At 46.3% G+C, this 17,140-nt stretch overlaps 1 protein-coding gene across 3 annotated transcripts in view; it reads left to right on the top strand.

The window, feature by feature from the left end:
• LOC132216087 (zinc finger protein 883-like) overlaps nt 1–17,140 on the top strand; it is a 141,961-nt gene that overhangs the window by 94,847 nt on the left and 29,974 nt on the right. Inside the window, exons 1-3 of one of the 3 annotated variants that reach the window (XR_009448702.1) lie at nt 7,420–8,173; nt 9,158–9,284; nt 14,658–14,783. The exons of 1 other annotated variant lie outside the window; for it this stretch is intronic. Coding sequence is in view for 1 of the 2 variants with exons in the window: in XM_059665169.1 (XP_059521152.1) it covers nt 7,967–8,173; nt 9,158–9,284 (334 nt within the window). In the remaining variant the exon portion in view is untranslated. Of the gene's footprint in view, nt 1–7,419; nt 8,174–9,157; nt 9,285–14,657; nt 14,784–17,140 lie in introns of those variants that run through there. One more of the 3 variants, XM_059665169.1, reaches the window with a different exon arrangement.

Below are 17,140 nucleotides of genomic sequence, written 5' to 3'. Positions count from 1 at the left end.
TGTGTTTCTCCTTTGGCGATGCTAACATATTTCACTGATATTTGCTCTGGAGAAAAAAAATTTTTTTTTTGCTCTGATATTTTACGTAGAAAGGCTTCTTACAGAATTATTGAGTTTCAATATTGCACATATGCATATACATAATTACTTGTTATTTATAATATCTCATGATTTTAACAAGTTTCTGAGCTATACACAGGTCAGCTTTCATTATGAATATGTACTTTATTTACTCTAAATATCAATATGTCATGACATTGAGAATATCTAAAACATCATCTCACCTTACATCTTTTTTTTTTTTTTAATGTATCTTATTGATTTTTTTACAGAGAGGAAGGGAGAGGGATAGAGAGTTAGAAACATCCATGAGAGAGAAACATCGATCAGCTGCCTCCTGCACACTTCCCACTGGGGATATACCTGCAACCAAGGTACATGCCCTTGACCAGAATCGAACCTGGGACCCTTGAGTCCGCAGGCCGATGCTCTATCCACTGAGCCAAACTGGTTAGGGCTCACCTTACATCTTAAATATGTCTGTAAAGGGCAAATTCTCTGTCAGTATGGTAATTACAATAGCATTTTCACATAAACAAAAACACCAATAACTTGGTCAGAATTCAATTTGTCAATGTACCAAACTTCCAAACATGTAAGAATTTTTTGGGAAATTATTTGATCCAACTGATGACAGTTGCCGGAAAGATAAATCCTAATGGTATGGTAAAATGCTCTGGAAAATGGCAATTTTGTACTTGCACAACCAAAAGAGGAGGCATTAACTGGGTTACGTGAAATACATGGGTGATAGATTAGGGAGGCAGTAGAAAGCAAAGGGAGGAGTGACCTCTAGGATTGGGCAAAAATTAAAATGATATACATGCTTCTTTTCCATAGGTGGGTATGAAACTGGAAAACCAATTGGTCTGGTCAGCCTGTCACTACTTGAGCCAATTAAGCAGAGACAGGGTTGAATGCTATATGAATATTTATGCCCGTACTGCTGGCAATATGGGAGGGCAGCAGGTCATCCACAAAAACCTGCTCTGCCACCCACATACGCCAGCTGCTTACATGGGGTAGGACAAAGGTCACCTAGGGATGCCTGGCAGGCGTGGCTCAGGATTCAATTTCCTCACAGGGCACACGTGAGGGAATTACCAGATCCCCAGTGTGGGGTGGGCAGGGGGCAGCAATCGATGATTCTCTCTCATCATTGACGTTTCTTTCTCCCTCTAAAATCAATACCTTCCTCTCTGAAATCAATAAAAATACATTTTTTCAAAAACAAGATAATATAAGGAAGTAGAGATTACAAGCATGGTGAAATAGGCAATGCGGGGTCTGGTGGGACCCCATTGTTTGGGCAACAAGGTTGTTAATCTTTCCATGATAATAGGCAGTTCTTGAATGAGAATGGACCCCTTTCTAAGTGGGACTCCCAGGTCCAAGAATGACTCCCAGGTCCAGGGGGTGTAAAACTCCCAGCCAGGCTAGAAAGTCCTTTCTTTAACCAGAAAGAGGCAACTGCAGTTAACACAGGATGATTAATATTTCCTGTAACCATAGCTAGTCCCCAATATTATATTTTTGCCCCTAGCAGATACAGGATAGTTAACAGAGAGCAATTAACATCATGACAATAACAATGAGGGGGAAACTGTTGCAGTGCTTGTGCTTTGAGGAGATGGGGGGAGGAAATGATTTGTTATTCCAAAAGCAAGTTATCAGGTTCATTATCCAAGATGTAAATAGATTAGAAATAGGCCCAGTTAAGATAAAGATTGAAGGTTGTTAGGGAAAAATACTATTTAAGGATGTGACTATCCCTATGAATTGCTTTTAGTTAGAAAGTTTTAATTTCAGACTCTCCTGTGTGGTTACCTTAGGTCTCTGCGTTGGTAAGGCTGCCACTCAGGCCTCCACGGAGCCTGTCAGGTTTAATATGTGGCCCTTTGTGTTCACAAACTCTCCCACTTTTTCCAAAATTTATTTATTTTAATTGACGTTAACATTATAATGAAACAAGAGAGTTGCATCTCTTCTATTTCAAAGGCTGGGCCTAAATTCTTGTGTTATATTTGTCAAATACATATACTATGGTGTAAGTGTTATGCCCAGATTTCAAGATCCCCAAGGAAACCACACCAGGGAACCAGCCAGTCCGATGCAAAAGCAGAGGGTCTCCTATACAAGCTCGCTTGGTCCCCCCCTTGTCTCCATTACTGGGTGCAAGAGAGAGCCCCGAATCCCAAGAGAACAAAGAATTTATAGGGCTCGGGGTCGGGGGGTTGGGGCAGGGTGCAGCTAGGGTCTGGTTACACAAAGACAGGGGGGGTGGCCAGCATACTTTTGGCCTTGGGCTAGTTTCCCCCGCTTTCCCATTGGCCGAGATAAGGGCAGGCTGAGTAACTGATACACCCTGCGGCTCTTTCTTGAAAGAGGGGTTAAGGACACAGCCATTCGTCCTGCACTGTCCTTTCATTCCCCCCTTGTCTTGGAACTTCCGGCTCAATCATGAGACGGACTGCATTTCTATTTCACCGTTGCTAGAGGCCCGTACTGGGCACACAGAACTATCAACTGAACTATTTCTATCTATTGAAATAGGATTTTTCTTCTTAAAATTCCTCCATGGCTATTAAAAAGCCAAATCAAGATTAATTTATCTACTGTCCTGATGTTTGCATAAATACAACAAGAATGGTAACTGACTATCTTTGCTGGAATTTCATGGTTGAACCTTAATGTGCCCCGTAGGGCCAGGAAGCCAAGCCATCCAGATGCCATCAGGCCTGCCTGCAGTATCTGCTGAGTTAGGTGAATCCCTCACCTGTAGCAACTCCACCTGAGCCCACGCTCCAGGCTTTAAGGCCCATCTCAGTAGCCCTCCTACTCGTTGCGGCCCAGAGTGTGTGGGGGTTCCGCAGGGATGCAGAGTCATCTTTACGGCTCCCCTTTTACTCTTACCAACCGCCAGTGATGGTAGGGCATGGGCCTGACGCTACAGCGCCAGCCATCTTCAGGGCTCCCAAGCAGGATACCAGGCTTTCTTCGTGGCATTCTTAGTGGCTTCAAGTCTTTAGAGCTCAGATAGCGCTCTTCAAAACATGATACTCCAGTCAAAGTTTTCCGTTAATAAAACCACTATTAGGAACCAGTCTTACTGAATCTATGCAAAGAAATGTACTTACTTAGCATTGCCAGATTTTGGAGGAATTACATAAGGAGAAAAACATACTGATTTACTCTAAGATTTTCTGACTTTCCTTGCTAATTTCTTTTCATGGATTTAAAACAAAACAGTAATTGTTGGTATAAAACCTTCTTTCTATGCATAACCATGCCTCAGACTTTCTAGTCTAAACAGGCTTTTTCCAGCTTTACTACCCCTGACATGGGCATGGTCACGCAGGCCTGCAAGACAGTATTACAGGCTGTCAACTGTTAGCTGTCTCTCAATAGAGACCAAAACCTGATGGGCACCCTTCCCTGCCCAGTTGGGCACCTGCCCCCTTGGCAGCTAGGCACCCTTTACTTTTGGGGGTCACCCCACACAGCTCCCTTCCAGGACAGCCAACATACATTCAAACCTGCAAAGGAATCAAAGGTTAATATAACATATCAATACAATGAAACATAATATTGGCATCATGGCCGCTTCAGGTAGCCAAATATTCTACTAAACATGTGATTCTATAAATGGTCCTTGTCTCTTTGGAGCTATGTCCATGAAGATGCAGGCATTATCTAAGTGTATTATACAGTATTGTGGGGGCTCCTGGTGACAGGAGCGATCACGAGTCATGTTACCGGAATCAGGCAGGTCAAGCACTCCGTAGCTTGAGCTTGAGCAGGTTGGGTTGATCTCTATCAATCGATGCTCCATTTGGTAATGAAGTCTTTCCGGATGGACCCAGGTTGTGATGCCGTCTACCTTGAGAGCGGTGGGGGTCGTCAGCCCCATAATGTAGGGATCCTTCCAACGTGCCTCTAGGGTCTCCCGGCGGTGCCTTCTGATGTAGACCCAATCTCCTGGTCTGTGCTGATGAGGAGTTGGGGTTGGGCTGGTCTCATAGATGGCGCGGAGGCGTGGCCAAATGTCCTCGTGCGCCCTCTGGAGCCCTCTCAAGGAAAGAGATAGTTAAAGAAAAGCGACCCAGTCCTCGCCAGTCTCTGAGTCAGATTCCTCCTCTCTTGGAGAACTTCAAAGTCCTGATGGCTTCTAGGTAACCCTGTTTATCAGTTACAGCGCTCTGCTTTCTTGCCTTTCTACCAGTTCCCTTTGTGGCAGAGCAGCAACCAGGCCTCTTTCAAGGGAGTGCGCTAGAAGGGGTACCAGCCCCTCCTTTGCTAGCAGCAACAGGTACCAAACCCTTTCAGTACATTTGACCAGCTTCATTCCTGCCCACCTTTACAGATTCTAAGGCCCATTGTTTTCCTTTAACCAGCAAGCTAAATGACACTGACCTGTATTATTTAATTCAGCACAGGCAGGGGGAAGGGCCCATGGAATCTCTGCCCTGAGGAACTGTGAGCCTCACCTTTAAATGTCCCAATCAGACTAGAAAAGCCATAAATACCTTTTAAATCTACCCTAGAATTCTAAAATTCTAACCTAGCACAGAATATACTTCTACACTTACATGAACAAATAATTATACCCAAGTAGACATATAAACACTAAATAAACATCCATACTTACATCCTTTCAGTGAACAAATACTTTAACAGTCTTGGGATCTTGAGCAGACAGGAACAGATGGGGAGGGCTTCCTTTCTCACATCCTAGGACAGGACTTTTGACCTATGTCTCATCTAGATAGAAACGGTCTACATTTATATCACAAAATACCAACAAATCAGTTTCAGTTGTGTAGCCAGTCTGAGTTTTGACTTCTCTCTGGAAGTCTCAGAGATGGTGAATACCATCTAGAAGCTATTAATCCATTCACACAGTCCCCCAAAAGTTAAAGAGGAAGGAAAGAACCATTCAATGTCACTCAAGAGGATTTCGGCGAAACAACAAAATTGACAGATTAAACACATTGGAAAACCAAGGCCAGAAGTACCCTCTGACGTTTCAGGGGTACCAAGGAAGGAGAAGTTAGGCCACAACCAGCCCTTCTCACAATCCACCATTAGTGACCAGTCCCAGCTCACTGGTCTACCATTCATTTAATATTTCTTTTTTTTCTTCTATTATACCAAGGCCATGCTTTTCAGGTAGCTAGAACTTTTAGCCTTAATTCTTTAGCAATACATTTTAAGAGACACAGAAATTTCACTAGTTAAGCAGAGACAGCATGCAATTTAAACCACAGCTTTGGGTAAATATATTATAGGTTAAACTTAGGCATATATTAGCTGTTTATACCTTTTATAAACATTTTAAAGAATATCAATTAAGTTTAAACTGGTCCTTGCATCAAAAATCTTCAGTTGAGGTCACAAAATCAATCCTCTCTTCTCAATCAGATTAATAAGCAAAGGCATTTTCAATTAACAGATTAACTTAGGCATATTTAGATCAACATTTCAGTATTATAAATTTCAATGCTTTTAGATGATTTGCACTTAAAAGTTTTAAGTCTCCAGCCAATAAGCCTGGCATAGCTGCTAAAATGGTCACAATTTTCCTGTTGGGGAAGTCAAGAAACGAAACCATAGCTATTCACATGTAAACTTGACTTTCAACTTCCTGGTGGTACTTGCCTCAGGGCGGGAAATTTCAAAAGAGCTACTTTAAATTGCCTTGGGAAACCTGTCTGCATTTCTTTCTCAGGTTCATCTTCACCGTTTTTAAGACCAAAACAGTCTTGGGTTTTTATTCTGTACACAGCAAAAAGTCAAGTCCAGCTCAAAACTATGCGCACTCGTTTTTAAACTGGCCTTTTCCCTTTACATGTGCACAGAAATCCCGGATGCATTTATAAATTTGTAAATGCTTTTCAATTACAAGAAGGATTTTAATTTTAGAATACTTGGGGAGGGGGTGACCTGTTTCCACAGACCCTCACTCAGGCGGCCGCCCGACCGCCACACAAAGGAGGGGTGAGAGCAGCCCCCCTCCCTCCACATTCATCCCCCAATCTCCTTGAAATTATTAATCCAGCAAATCTACAAAATAAAACGGAATCACAAACAACTAAAGGGCCCAAAGAAATACAGCCTTCCAACTCCATGGAAGCAAAAAAACAAAAAACAAAACAAAACGAAAAGCCAGACGTTGGCTGTGCGCCAACCAGCAGGAGCGACCTGCCTTTTCTCAGATTGAGGGGTTCCTACAGACCTTCCGACTCAGCGGAAGCAAAATTTCCCCTCTTCAGATGGAGGATCGGGGCGCCCCCCGACTCCTCCTGCCTGTCTCAGATTAAGGGGCTTCCTACAGACCTTCCGACTCCGCGGAAGCAAAGCTATACCCCTTCAGACGGAGGATCGAGGCGTCCCTCGGCTCCTCCCACCCGTGACCCCCCCAGTGCGTCCACCTTAGGCCATGTGGGCTATTACGATTACAGATTTCAGACGTGAGCTCACACCGGACAGATATAAAACATACAATGACATACAAACACCTACCGCGGTCAGTCAGGCGGGCCCTCCGGACTGGGGGGGTCCCTCAATGGTGCTGGGGATCCCGGCGAGCCCCCAAAATGTTATGCCCAGATTTCAAGATCCCCAAGGAAACCACACCAGGGAACCAGCCAGTCCGATGCAAAAGCAGAGGGTCTCCTATACAAGCTCGCTTGGTCCCCCCCTTGTCTCCATTACTGGGTGCAAGAGAGAGCCCCGAATCCCAAGAGAACAAAGAATTTATAGGGCTCGGGGTCGGGGGGGGTTGGGGCAGGGTGCAGCTAGGGTCTGGTTACACAAAGACAGGGGGGGTGGCCAGCATACTTTTGGCCTTGGGCTAGTTTCCCCCGCTTTCCCATTGGCCGAGATAAGGGCAGGCTGAGTAACTGATACACCCTGCGGCTCTTTCTTGAAAGAGGGGTTAAGGACACAGCCATTCGTCCTGCACTGTCCTTTCAGTAAGTAGATCATCTATGTGATAAAATTTTTCAGACTCTTTAATGCAGACATGTCTCTTCAATTATGACTATATTTGGATCACAGATAATGTGTGTGTCCTTTTAAATATGGTTTTAAAAAAAATTGATTTTAGCCCTGGCCGGTTTGGCTCACTGGATAGAGCGTCAGCCTGCGGACTCAAGGGTTCCAGGTTCGATTCCGGGCAAGGGCATGTACCTTGGTTGCAGGCACATCCCCAGTAGGGGGTGTGCAGGAGGCAGCTGATGGATGCTTCTCTCTCATCGATGTTTCTAACTATCCCTCTCTCTTCCTCTCTGTAAAAAATCAATAAAATATATTTTAAAAAAAATGATTTCAGAGAGAGGAAAGGAGAAGGGAGAGACAGAGAAACATCAATGATGGGAGAGAATCATTGATCCCCCTGACGCCTGCACGCCCCCTACTGGGGATCAACCTGAAATGGGCATGTCCCCCACAGATAATTAAACCATGACCTCCTAGTGGTTTAGTCCACGCTAAACCATTCAGTGACAATGGCCAGGACAGATACTCTCTCTTCACCAACATGGACTCAAGTCCCTTCACCAGAAAGAGATGACAGCTTTCTGTAGCCATTTTCAAGATGTCTCTCTCATGAGGACGTGACATTTCATAGCTCCTCCAGTGGCGATCTCCGTGTTTTCTACAGGAGTGATGAGGGGGAAAACAAGAAAAAGAAAAAAAAAAACCCTGATCACTTCCTTGGACTCAATGACTACATTACCCAGAATACCATGTGTGGAATACCAACAGCTTAGCCAATGAAGGTGTTTCCAGCGAAGCTGAATTCGAAGGGGCGGGACTTCCGGCATCCCCGCTGCGGGCCTGTTGGCTCTTCCCAGACCCGCTCTGCTGCACCTTTGGAGGCTGCAGATCGCTGGGCCCGGTGGAGATGCCCCGAGGGAGAAGGCGCGGGAGTCGTGGCCGTGGCGCTCACAGCACACGCGCGGGTGTGAAATGCGGTGTCCCCGCCCGGGTGACCCGCTCCAGGGCCCGGAGAGGGACCGCCCTTCCCGCCGCGGCCTCTGCTCCCGCCGCTCCCGCCCCGCTCCGCACACAAAGTCCGATGGCGGCGCCCGCCCCGAGGCTCGGGGCTGAGGTGAGTGCGCGTCCCCCGGGCCCTCGCCGCCTCCTCACACCCAACAGGACAGCCCGGGTGCGGGCGCCTGTCGCGTCCTGCAGCTCAGTCCCGCGTGGAGGACCGTGAGGAAGGCGGAGGGGAGAGAGGAGTGTGGTGGCTTCTGAGGACACAGCAAGTGCAGGGCAGAGAGGACGGGGGTGACTTGCATCTGCAGGTCCCTGAGGGTGTGGCTGTGAGTATTGACGGAAAGAGCAGAGGCTGCAGGGAGGACGGCACAGACTCATTCGGGGCTTTCCCGGCTGTGGGTCCATTAGGGACCTGGGGTGGTCCTGGATCCGGCTGGACTCCAAGCTCTCTACACGCCATATGCCAAGTTCATGGGTGAGTCCAGCGAGATCCAGTGGCATTGGAGCAGGAAGGGGTCAGAGCTGAGGGAGTGAGCCTGGGGTCTGAACTTGGGAAGGGGATGAACATTACCCAGTGGTGAACACATCTGGAGGAAGTGAGAGCTGATGGTCCCCGGGACCTGGTGTGGGGACTTAAAGGCGAAGCATAAACCGACGCTTGTCTTAGTCTTGGAGGCTTGGTCTGCGAGACTGCAGTGGTGTTGCTTGGCAGGAAGGCTGGGGCCCTGCAAGCATCGCCCAGAGCTGAGATGCATGCCCTCCCAGGCCCCAAACCCTCTGCTCCTGCTGAGGGCAGTAACAGTGACGAATGAGCCTGTGATGAGAGAGCAGCCTGCACTGGCCTTCGGGCCGGGTGTCCACACTAAACTGGGGAGCCCGGGAGGAGGTTGAGGGCGGGGAAGGTGTGTAAGGAGTAGGATTGTGGGTTCTCAGAAAGACAGCTTTGGTTTCAGGTTTCTCAATTCTGGGAGTTTAAAAATGGCTGCAGAGTAAGTGGATGCTACACAGACACACTCCTGGGACCAAACTGGAATTACAATGAACATGCAAAAAAAACCCCAAAACTCTGAATAATCATTTGTCTCCGTTCTGACAGGTTGGCGTGACCTTTGAGGACATTGCCCTGTACTTCTCCAGGGAGGAATGGAGCCTCCTTGATGAGGGTCAGAGACAGCTGTACCTGAATGTGATGCTGGAGAACTTTGAACTTGTATCCTCCCTGGGTAAGACCCTCACTCTCACCAGAGACCTGGGCTTGGCTTAACATATCCTCATGCCCCTTTTCCCAGGGTGTGCTCTGTCCTCACTGCTTGTCTTTCCAGTTTTTTGGGCCCTTGCTGATCTTGGTAGGTCTGGTTTGTTTGCTGTGGCCTCTAATTTTTCTGCAATCACCACACCTCCTGTACTGAACTCCTAGGCAGGGATTTGTGGTTGGTATTGTGGCTGGGAGCCTAATGGATTCCACCTTGATTAGTGAGGAAAAGCATTCTTTATATTCCTGTTAGTCAGCTGTACATATTTTGGGGACAATTGCCTCTGTATCCTTAGCCTGTTTTTTAACCATATTTTTTGGCTAATGTTTCTGTTGAATACCTTCTATATTTTATATATTAATTTTTTCTTACATACAGCTACTGACGTGTCTCTTTGCATGTGCTTGGTTGTGCTTTGCAGGTATTCTGAGGGCTTTTTGTTTTGTTCTGTTTTGAATATATTCTTATTGATTTCAGAGAAGATGGGAGAGGGAGAGAGAGAAACATCAGTAATTTGAGAAAATCATTGATTGGCTGGCTGCCTCCTGCACACCCCCTACTGGGGATGGAGCCAGCAACCCAGGCATGTGCCCTGACTGGGAATCGAACCTGGGACATCTTGGTCCATGGGACGACACTCAGTCCTCTGAACCACCAGAGCCAGGCTGTGTAGGATTTTTGGTTTTACAAAGTTAACATTTTTGGCAATCCTGCATTCAGGAGGTTTAGTGTGGCCATTCTTCCAGTAAGCCCAGATGCTGTTTATCAGTGTGAACATAAGAAATATTCAAACCTGTATATAACTTTTGTGCGTTTATTTGGTCCAAACTTTCAACGGTTGCTAGGAAGCAAAATCTCAAGGCATTGATATAATGCTCCAGAGAATGGCAGTTTTGCACCTTATTTGATACATTACAATCAAAAGAGCAGGCATAGCTGGGTTACATGAAATTTATTGGTGATAGATTAAGGAGGCAGAAGAGAGCAAAGCGGGGCTGCTTCTGGAATTGGATAAAAAGTAAAATGATAAATCTTTTACATAGTTGGGTACAGGATAGCTAATAATCAATATTAATATGATGAAAATAGCAATGAGAGTATTTGTAGTCTCTGCTATGTATGGTGCATTTGGTTGTGCCCTGAGGAATCCCAAAAAAGGGATGTTACTCTGACTTTGCAAAGGGATGTTATCATAGATGCAGAAGATGATAGGCTCAGTTAAGGTAAGGACTGACTTTTGTCGGTGAATATTCCAGCTGAGGACACGTCTACCTGTCATTAACTGCTTTTAGTTAGATAGTTTTAATTTCAAAACTTCCTTTGTGGTCACTTTAGGTCTCTGAATTTCCTTGAGCTTGTCACTCTGTACTGATAAAGTATTTTTCACACAGAGTAGTTGTGTTTTTATTAGCCTGCAGTATAGTGTAAACATATCTTTATTATTTAATTAGAGGCCTGGTACAGGAATTCGTGCTTGGATGGGGTCTCCCCAATCAGCTGATGGCCGGTCAGGGGAGGGACTGTGGGGGTTTGCTGGCCGAGGCAGTTTTTTAAAAAATATTTTTATTGATTTTAGCCGAAACCGGTTTGGCTCAGTGGATGGAGCGTCGCTTGCGGACTGAAGGGTCCCAGGTTTGATTCCAGTCAGGGGCATGTGCCTTGGTTGCGGGCACATCCCCAGTGGAAGATGTGCAGGAGGCAGCTGATCGATGTTTCTCTCTCATCGATGTTTCTGACTCTCTGTCTCTCTCCCTTCCTCTATGTAAAAAATCAATAAAATATATTTAAAAAAATATTTTTATTGATTTTAGAAAGAGAGGAAGGGAGAGGAAGAGAGAGCTAGAAACATCAATGATGAGAGGGAATCACTGATCGGCCACCTACCGCATGCCCCTCACTGGGAATCGACCACGCAACCCAGGCATGTGCTGGAATTGAACCCGGTACCCACAGTTAGCGGGTGATCAGGCAGGCAGGTAAAGTGGTTAGGGGAGATTAGGCAGGCTGGTAGGGGAGCAGTTACAGAGCGATCGTGCCGGCAGGGGGGTGTCCACAGGCCGACACTCTATCCACTGAGCCAAATAGCCAGGGCATGGCCAGGGGAGTTTTGCTGTGGGAGTGCACTGACCACCAGGGGGCAGGTCCTGTGTTGAGCTTCTGCCCCCTGGTGGTCAGTACACGTCACAGCGACTGGTTGACTGTTCATTCCAGTTGTTCAGGTCATTCAGTTGTAATAGTCACTTAGGCTTTTATATTTATAGACTAGAGGCCCGGTGCATGAAATTTGTGTACTGTGGTGGTGGGCAGGGGTCCCTCAGCCCGGCCTGAAACCTCTCCAATCTGGGACCCCTCGGGGGACCCGCAGGGATGGGCCCTAAACTGGCAGTTGGACATCCCTCTCACAATCCAGGACCGCTGGGTCCTAACCGCTTGCCTGCCTGCATGCCTGCCTGATCGCCCCTAACCACCTCTGCTTGCCGGCGTGATCACTCCTAACTGCTCCCCTGCCGGCCTGACTGATTGATTGCCCCTAATTGCTTCTGCTTGCCGGCCTCATTGCCCTCTAACTGGTCCCCTGCCAGCCTGGTCACCCCCTAACTGCCCCCCTGCCGGCCTGGTCACCTGTTCACTGCCTCCCTGCCGCCCCTAACTGCTTCGTGCCCGGTCGCCTCCTAACTGCCCACTGCTGGTCTGGTTACCTCCTAACTGCCCCCCTGCCGGCCTCGTTGCCCCCTAACTGCCCCCCTGTCCACCTGGTTGCCCTTTAACTGTCCCTTGCTTGGCTTGGCTGCCCCCTAACTGACACCTGCCAACCTGGTTGCCCCCTAACTACGCTTTTCCTCGCCTAGCCACCCCTTAACTGACCCCTGCCAGGCTTGTCGCCCCTTAACTGCTCCCCCTGCCGCCTGGTCGCCTCTTAACTGCCCCCCTGCCATCCTGATCGCCCCCAACTGCCCCCCTGCCGGTCTGCCTGATCGCCTGTAACCACTCTACCTGCCTGCCTGATTGCCCCTAACTGCATCTGCTTGCTGGCCTAATCGCCCCCTAACTGGTCCTCTGCCAGCCTTGTCGTCCCCTAACTGCCCCCCTGCAGGCCTGGCCGCCCCCTAACTGCCTTCATGCAGGCCTGGCCTGGTTGCCCGCTAACTGCACCCCTGCCGGCCTGGGCCTCCTAACTTCTCTCCCCCCGACCCCCCCCGCCAGCCTGGCTGCCCCCTAACTGTCCCCCTGCCGGCCTGCCTGATCGCCCTTAAACACTCTACCTGCCTGCCTGATCACCCCTAATTGCCCCCTAACTGGTCCCCTGCCGGCCTGGTCATTCCCTAACTGACCCCTGCCAGCCTGGCCACCCCTTAACTGAGCCCTGCTGGCCTGGCCACTCCCTAACTGCCCACTGCCAGTCTGGTCGTCTCCTGACTGCCCTTCTGCTGGCCTGGTTGTCTGCTAACTGACCCCTGCCAGCCTGGCTGCCCCCTAACTGCCCCCCTGCCGGCCTGCCTGATCACCCCTAGGCACTCTACCTGCCTGCCTGATTGTTCCAAACTGCATCTGCTTGCCGGCCTGATCGCCCTCTAACTGGTCCCCTGTCAGGATGGTCGTCCCCTAACTGACCCCCTGCTGTCCTATTTGCCCCCTAACTGCCCCTCTGCTGGCCTGGCCGCCCCTAACTGCCTTCGTGCTGGTCTGGTCACTCCCTAACTGCTCCTGTGCCAGCCTGGCTGCCCCCTAACTTCCTCCCTGCTGGCCTGGTCGCCCTCTAACTGCCCACGTGCCAGCCTGGTCAACCCCTAACTGCCCCTCTGTCAGCCTAGCCTCCCCCAACTGCTCCCCTGCCAGCCTGCCTGATCGCCCCTAACCACTTTACCTGCCTGCCTGATTGCCCCTAACTGCCTCTGCTTGCCAGCCTGATTGCCCCCAACTGGTCCCCTGCCAGCCTTGTTGTTCCCTAACTGCCCTGCTGCCAACCTGGCCACCCCCTAACTGCCCCACTGCTGACCTGCCCACCTCCTAAGTGTCCCCCTGCCAGCCTGGCCGCCCCCTAACTATTCCCCTGCTGGCCTGCCTGATGGCCCCTAACCACTCTACCTGCCTGCCTTATCACCCCTAACCTCCTCTGCTTGCCGGCCTGATCGCCCCCTAACTGCTCCCCTGCTGGCCTGGTTGCCCCTAACCGCCTCTGCCTCGGCCCCAGCCACCATGGCTTTGTCCGAAAGGAAATCGGACGCCTGGAAGATGTCCGTTCAACCCAGTCTAATTAGCATATTACCCTTTTATTAGTATAGACAGAAACTCCAAATATTTTTATGACTTTCTCTGTATCTCGATATTCACTTTATTGTGGATATCTGAACTGAATCCACAATATCTCCAAGCAGTATGTTCATATGATTTGCAAGTATTTTCTCCCATCCTGCAGATTGCCTTTTCATTTCATTTTGTTAATTGCTGTTGTGATGTGAAGACCCCTTTTCATTTGTTGTTGTCCAGACAGTTTAGTTTTGCCTTTTTGCCTGGTGGTTGGTGTCACATCCAGAAAATCATGTCCGAAGCTAATGTCCATAGCTTTTTCTCTAACTTGTCTTGAGTATTTTTAAGTTTTGGGATGGTCATTTAATTATTTGATTCAGTTTGAGTTCATTTTTATCAGTGGTGTCCAGTTTTGTTGTTTTACCTGTGAATATGCATTTTTACCAGCACTATTCATTGAAGAAACTATCTTTTCTTTCTTGTGTGTCTTGTGGTTTTTGTCAAAGGATACTTGATTTTATGTGCCTGGGTTTATTTCGGTCTTCTCTCTTCTGTTCTGTTGGTCTGTTTTTCTGTGTTTATTCCAGTAGCACACTGTTTGGTTGCTTTGGCTTTGTAATAGATTGAAGTCAGGAAGTTTGATGCCACCTGGTTTGTTCTTGCTCAAGTTTGCTTTTGCTCTTCCAGGTCTTTTGGTTCCATACATTTCAAGATTCTGTTTTTATTTCTTTGTAAAATACCATTGACATTATCATCGGGATTGCATTTAATCTATAGATTGCTTTGGGTAGTATAGACGTTATAAAGGTATTAAATTTGAAATCCTAAAGCACAGATGTCTTTCCATTTGTTTGTGTTTTCTTCCATTTTTCATCACTGTCTTGTGTTTGATGTCCAGACCTTTCACCATTTTGGTGGAATTTATTCCCAAGTAGTTTATTGTTAATTCTATTGCAAACTTAACTACTTTCTTCATTTCTCTATCAAAGAATTTATTGTTAATGTGTAGAAATGAAACTGATGTTTGTGTGTTGATTTTTACATCCTGCAACCTTTCCAAATTTATTTTTTCTTTAAACTTTGTATTAATTTTAGAGAAAGGAAGTAAGACAGATAGACAGAAATAGAGAGGGAAACATTGATCTGATGTTCCACTGATCTATGCATTCACTGACTGCCCTCTGCATGTGTCCCAAAGGGAGATCAAACCTACAACATCAGGTATTGGGACCAATCTTTCACTGACCAAGCCACCTGGCTAGGGCTCTGAATTTGTTTATTAATTTCAGAAGTTCATAGTGGGCTCTTGGCATTTTTTCTATATTCATAGTGTCAGGGGTAATATCTTTTTCTTTTTCTTTTTTTAAAATATATTTTATTGATTTTTTTACAGAGAGGAAGGGAGAGGGATAGAGAGTTAGAAACATCGATGAGAGAGAAACATTGATCAGCTGCCTCCTGCACACCCCCTACTGGGGATATACCTGCAACCAAGGTACATGCCCTTGACCGGAATCAAACCCAGGACTCTTCAGTCCCCAGGCCAACAACTCTATCCAGTGAGCCAAACCGGCTAGGGCTCTTTTCTTTTTTAATAAAAGCTTCCAGCTAATTTGAACTATGCTGTTTTTGGTTTTTGAGTTTTTGAAATTGACTTTTAGAAAAATAGTGAGAGGGATAGTGAGAAACATGGAAGTGAGAGTAAAACATTGATTGCCTGCCTCCTGTATGCCCCTGACCAGGGATGGAACCTGCAAACCCAGCATTTGCCCTGACCAAGAACGTAATAGGCAACCTTTTTTGGTGCATGGGATAACATCCAACCAACTCAGCCACACTGGCCAGGGCTGAGTTGTAATCTTTTTATTTCTTTTTTTAGTCTTTTTTTTTTTTTTTTAATGTTGAAACCTTTTTTTCTGTTTCTTTTTTAATTTCTTTTTTAAAATCTTAGTTGTTGCCACTGTGGCTCAGTGGATGGAGCGTCGGCCTGCGGACTGAGGGGTCCCGGGTTTGATTCCGGTCAAGGGCATGTACTTGGGTTGCGGGCACATCCCCAGTGGGAGGTGTACAGGAGGCAGCTGATCGATGTTTCTCTCTCATCGATGTTTATAACTCTCTATCTCCCTCCCTTCCTCTCTGTAAAGACTCAATAAAATATATTTTTTAAAAAATAAAATCTTAGTTGTTGAGAGTATTACAGATGTTTCCCCTTCTCTCCCCCCATTGCTCCCCTCCACCCGGTTCCTGCCCCACCCCACATCTTCACCATCGTCTTGTTTGTTTCCATAGGTAATGCATATAATATCTTTGGTTAATCTCTTCCCGCCCCCTACCCCTTCCCTCTGAGATTCATCAGTCTGTTCTATGTTTCCATGCCCTTGATTATATTTTATTCACCATTTTATTTTGTTCATTAGATTTCTTGTTTATTTTGATTTTTTAGATTCAATTGTTGATAGATATGTGTTTATTGCCATTTTATTGTTCAGATTTTTTCTTCATCCTTTATTCTTCCTCTTCCTCTTCTTAAAAGAATAACCTTCAACATTTCATGTGGAAGTGGTTTGGTGGTGATGAACTCCTTTAGGTTCTTCTTATTTGTGAAGCTCTTTATCTGACCCTCAATTCTAAATGTGAGCTTTGCTGAGTAGAGTAATCTTGGATGTAGGTTCTTGCTAAAGTTTTCTGTCATTATTTCTTCAAATAGATTTTCAATTATCTTGCTCTCTCTCTTTTTCTGGCACCCCCATGATGGTACGCTTGAAGTTGTTCCAGAGGCTCCTTGCACTATCTTCATATTTTTTTATTATTATTTATTTATTTATTTATTTATTTATTTTTTGCTCTTCTGGTTGGGTGTTTTTGGCTTCCTCATATTTCAAATCGTTGACTTGATTCTCAGAATCCTCTACTGTTGAATCATTTATTCTTCATTTCTAAAGGGTGTCCCAAAATTCACCCAAGAAGTAATTTTGATAGAAAACACAAGTTTATAATTAAAAATGGTAAATTTTTTATTGATTCATAAAGTATACAGTATAGGGTTATGTATGGAATAGCATATCGGGTAAATGGCCTCCGTGGCTTTCCTGGCACATACGCACACTTTTGTTGAAATTTTCCATGACCGTTTTGCATAGATGTAGCTGAATTTCGATGAGGCTCATTTCATCTTGATGGCTTGGTTCATCGACAAAAGTGTCGCATTTGGGGTTCAGAAAATCCACGAGTGATTGTTGAGAAACAAATGCATCCACAACGTGTCACCGTTTGGTGCGGATTTTGGGCTAAAGGCATCATCGGACCATTCTTCAAAAATGCGGCTGCTCAGGCAGTAACAAAAGAGTGCGTATGTGCCAGCAGAGCCGTGGAGGCCATTTACCCCATATGCTATTCCATACATAACCCTATACTGTATGCTTTATGACTCAATAAAAAAATTACAATTTTTAATTATAAACCTGTGTTTTCTATCAAAATTACTTCTTGATAGAATTTTGGGACACCCTTTAGATCTCCATTAGTTTTGTATTGATTAGTGGAAAATTATTATGTTGTCATGGTGGTGTCTTTGTTTT

The sequence above is a fragment of the Myotis daubentonii genome, chromosome 15 (assembly GCF_963259705.1).
Source record: "Myotis daubentonii chromosome 15, mMyoDau2.1, whole genome shotgun sequence".
Taxonomy (NCBI): domain Eukaryota; kingdom Metazoa; phylum Chordata; class Mammalia; order Chiroptera; family Vespertilionidae; genus Myotis; species Myotis daubentonii.
Note: the sequence above shows the minus strand (reverse complement) of the source record. Positions and strands in the feature narration are given on the sequence as shown.